At 48.3% G+C, this 4762-nt stretch overlaps 1 protein-coding gene across 1 annotated transcript in view; it reads left to right on the plus strand.

Annotated features, from left to right (window-relative positions):
* The window catches only part of HSPBAP1 (HSPB1 associated protein 1), an 84118-nt gene that overhangs the window by 19485 nt on the left and 59871 nt on the right, over window positions 1–4762 (plus strand). The window contains exon 3 of the mRNA XM_018558084.1: window positions 1763–1947. Coding sequence (XP_018413586.1) covers window positions 1763–1947 — 185 coding nt within the window. The remainder of the gene's footprint in view (window positions 1–1762; window positions 1948–4762) is intronic.

A 4762-nucleotide genomic window follows, 5' to 3' on the forward strand; every position in this document is an offset into this window, starting at 1 on the left:
TATCTGACCTCCGTCCTTCCCTTCAGTCTTCTATCTGACCTCCGTCCTTCCCTTCAGTCTTCTATCTGACCTCCGTCCTTCCCTTCAGTCTTATATCTGACCTCGCCTTTTGTCTTGCACAGTTGTACCGGCTCCTCTCCTGGACTGAAATTACTTAATCTGATTTCACTGCACACTGGGAGCTTCTCACAATGTTCAGGAGGGAAAATGAGCCACTGTTCCGTCCTCATGGTAAGAATGGCGGGCTGCAGAGTACCTTGGCTGAGATGATGGGGGTCCCAAAGGGTCCTGGTAGGTTTAAGGAAACTGAATTGAGCGTCCACTCACATAAGAGTCGGGGGTTGGGAGTACTACCTTTGGTCTGGGATCTGGAGGGTCCCATTTCTTCCTGAATGGGGCTTCCTGGTCTGGTCATGGACTGGGAAGACAGAGTCCGCGGTGTCAAGTGCCCCTTCCTTCCTCCCCTGAACTGGGGGACTTCCTTTGCTGGGAGCCCCCAACCTACTACCTGGTGGTCAGGTTCGGCTGAATATGAGGAATGGGTCCACCTGGTTTCGAGCTAGGTGGATACAAGTGCCTTGCCCCTGTCAGGAGCCTTGTTCTCCAGGAGGGAGGGTCAGGGAAGTGCCCTATCTCTTTGGGAGATTGACCGTTTGACACACCCCAGTGCACTCTTTATGCTCACTATGGTGTTTAGATTTTGTGCACTCACCACAGGCCTAAAAATACAAAAATCTTCCCCAGCCTGACTGTCCCTGGCCTTCCCCTCCCGTTCTCTGGTTTTCAGCTCTTTCAATCATGAAGGCTCAACATCGCACATGGGCATTACCTAGGGTGGTGTCCGGAAGGACGAATGCATGGCCATGTCTAAGGATTTGGTCATGTGCATGATATAGCCTGCGGTCCAATGCATAACTGCTGTGTGCACATCCATGCGCATTCGTTGGGTGTGAATACGCATGCACATCCGGCACAGGCATTGGCTTCAAGAGCCCCATTTAAGCACAGTGCAACTGAGGGAAGATGCTGGGTGGTCGTCAGCTCCTGTGACCCGTGACCTGTGACCTGACCTGCATTCTCTTGTTTTGTACTTGACCCGGCTTGCCTCATGGCTATATGTAATACCCTAACTGTTGACCTTGGCTTGTGTGCTGATTTTGCCTTCGGCCTGCTGTTTTTGGGACTGCCTGCACTTCATAGGGAAGCACAGAGAGCCTGTGATGGCATCACGTAGTCTAAAATAAGATATGTAATGGAAACGCAAAGGTTTTATTTAAAAATGCCATTATAAACTTTATTAAATGGTCACAACTAGGTCTTATTTTCAGGGTAGGTCTTATTTTCGGGGAAACAGGGTAGGCAAACTCCAGCCCTGCATCTGCTGAAACTGCAAATCCCATCATGTATCAGTCTCTTGTAGTCATGTCTGTGGTTGTCAAAGCCATGCAATGCCTAAATGGGATTTGTAGTTGCACCACATCTGGGGGGCCGAGGTTTGCCTCCCTTTGCTTTTAAAGTTTCACTCCAGCCAAAACTCTTTCCTTGTTTGTTATGAGCAGAGGAATATTTGGAATGTCTGGTTTTTGTTGGTGTCTTGGTCTCCTGTTGGGCAGATTTCCTCCCACGTTCTGTCCAGGTGATCGCAGGTTCTTGTACTTCTCTCCTCTCATGGGGCAGCTATATTTCCTCATTGATTGCGTTTCCCGATCTGCTGCACAGTGACTTCACTCGGCTCCAATCTTCTGTTTTCTGTTCCACGCAGAGCCGCAGTTTGAAACTCAGTGCGATTACATCGAGGGGACGGTCAAGCAGTTCCGGTCTTGGGTCAGCGGGGATTCTCCGGAGCTGTGTGGAGCTTTCAGACGGTTCGACAGAGCCGAGTTCTGGGCGTATGCCGACTACAAGTACTTGGCTGTCCTGTTTGAAGACCGAGCAGACATCCTGCAGGTATGTGGCCGTATCAAGACCAATGAGGGGACAGATGAACACGGGAATGTCTTTTAACTTAAAGGAGAACTATGGGGGGGGGGGGGGACTGAGCCTAGGGTGACGGGAGGACGCTAGTTTGTGTCCTCCCGTTACCCTAAGGAGAAAAAAGTCACACACTCTAATATTTGGTTGGACCGTCTTTAGCTTTGATTGCCGCACGCATTCACCGTGGCATACTTTCCATAATCTTATACAATGTCACAGCATCCAGAGTTGCATTCATGTTTCACCAAGATCTTGTAGTGATGATGGGAGAGTCGGACCTCTGTGTAAAGTCTTCTCCAGCACATCCCAAAGATCCTCAATGGGGTTCAGGTCTGGACTCTGTGGTGGCCAATCCATGTGTGACTCCTTCACAATCTGAGCCCGATGAATACTGGCATTGCCACCTTGGAATCAGGGGAGAAAAAAAATCCATTGATGGAAAAACCTGGAAATTCAGTATATTATTATTATTATTATTATTATTATTATTATTATTATTATACAGGATTTATATAGCGCCAACAGTGTGTGCAGCGCTTTACAGTTTAAGGAAGACAGTACAATCACACAATTCAAGACAAGATGGTGAGGAGGGCCCCGCCCCTGAGGGCTTACAATCTAAAAGAGGAGGGGGAAGTGATACATGAGGAGGGAGCTGTGTGGGGATGAATTGTTTGAGAAAGTGATTGTTCAGTCGTTAGGTTGAGGTGGGATCGGCTTCCCTGAAGAGATGAGTCTTTAGGGATCGCCTGAAGGCAGTCAAGGTGGGAGATGGACGGACAGGTTGGGGTAAAGATTTGCAGAGGATGGAAGAGACTCTAGAGAAGTCCTGAAGGCGAGCATGGGAGGAGTTGACGAGTGAGCTGGAAAGCAGGAGGTCTTGGGAGGAGCGGAGGGGACAGTTAGGGTGATACGTTGAGACAAGGTTGGAGTTATAGCCGGGGGCGGAGTTGTGGATGGCTTTGTAAGTCATTGTTAATATTTTGAATTTTATCCTTTGGGCTATTGGAAGCCAGTGTAGGGATTGGCAGAGGGGGGCGGGGGATGGAAGCCAGTGTAGGGATTGATAGAGGGGGGTTGCAGACACTGAGTGGTTGGTTAGGTGAATGAGTCTAGCAACTGCATTCATGATAGACTGAAGGGGGAGGAGCATGTGTAGAGGTCGGCCAATGAGGAGGGAGGTTCAATAGTCAAGACCAGAGATAACAAGCGAGTGGATGAGTATATTCAGGTAGCAGCTGACCTCATATTTTGGGGGCATCGCATTGCTGAACCTAGACCTATTATCCTTTGGAAGGCTCGGACGTATTTGCTGAGCTAAATCCAAGGGGTGACATTTTTTTGGGCCAGGCAGCGTATATCTGACCGCAAAACAAGGTTTTGGATAGAATGGTGAAGGATTAGTCAGGCTTTAATAGCTCAATATTTCTTAAGGTGTGAGGAGCGCCGGGTTTTATATAGCCGGGAGTTTTTATGTCAAAGTGGACCGACAGCTCTGTTGGCCCCAGGAGTTTTGTGGATGGTCCACTCCTTAGGGAAACATGAATACAGGATAAAGCATAGAAGTCCAGATTAAGATTTAATTAGAAATTGCCAAAGGGAGGCCAAGGCGTTTCCGGATCTGCAAAGGTTCTGCTTCTTCAGGGCTGAATTGGATCAAAATTATGGAATCTAGGACTGGATAGTGATATCAGAAGGAGGCTTTGGGGTTGATTTACTAACCTTATAAACACACCACGAACATGTATACACCTCTGTAGTGTGTTCCCTCCCAGCATGATCTATGGGTGGAATCTAAACACCTTTGTAGTGTGTACACACCCAGCAGGTGTGTTGTGCAAAGCCAAGCATGAATTTGCAAGGTGATGTTGTGTAAATTAGCTCTATGTTGTGTTGCTTGCGTGGAGGTCAGCTAGAAGACTGAAGGGGAGGACGGAGGTCAGATATAAGATTGAAGGGGAGGACGGAGGTCAGATAGAAGAATGAAGGGAAGGACAGAGATCAGATAGAAGACTGAAGGGGAGGACGGAGGTCAGATGGAAGACTGAAGGGAAGGACGGAGGTCAGATAGAAGACTGAAGGGGAGGACGGAGGTCAGATAGAAGAGTGAAGGGGAGGACGGAGGTCAGATAGAAGAGTGAAGGGGAGGCCGGAGGTCAGATAGAAGAGTGAAGGGGAGGCCGGAGGTCAGATAGAAGAGTGAAGGGGAGGACGGAGGTCAGATATAAGAATGAAAGGGAAGGCTGGAGGTCAGATTTAAGACTGAAGGGAAGGACGTAGGTCGGATATAAGAATGAAGGGAAGGACGGAGGTCAGATATAAGAATGAAGGGAAGGACGGAGGTCAGATAGAAGACTGAAGGGAAGGACGGAGGTCAGATAGAAGACTGAAGGGAAGGACGGAGGTCAGATATAAGACTGAAGGGAAGGACGGAGGTCAGATTTAACAATAATAAAAATGACTTGACGTTGACAAAGAAACAACATTACCATGTTAAAGCGAATATAACATTTTTGGTGACTGAATTTAGATCTGCTTTGAGATTGGTGAAGTTTTCGGAGGACGACGTCGGACTCCTTTTCATGGGGTGCCTCCTTTTGAAGTACGATTAATCTTTGTGACTGGCTGTTCTCAGCTGGTGGAGACCGGCATTGCACGATAAATGTCAGAACCTCCTCAAAGCATTTGTTAAATCTCCAGAATGAGAATCCCGCGTTGTGACTTTTAATTACATTTCGCTTTGGATGCGGCGCGCGGGGGGGGGGGGGGGAGACGCAGTTGTGACAAC

This window comes from Nanorana parkeri, unplaced genomic scaffold, assembly GCF_000935625.1.
Source record: "Nanorana parkeri isolate BGI_ZX_2015 unplaced genomic scaffold, ASM93562v1 scaffold320, whole genome shotgun sequence".
NCBI classification, from domain to species: domain Eukaryota; kingdom Metazoa; phylum Chordata; class Amphibia; order Anura; family Dicroglossidae; genus Nanorana; species Nanorana parkeri.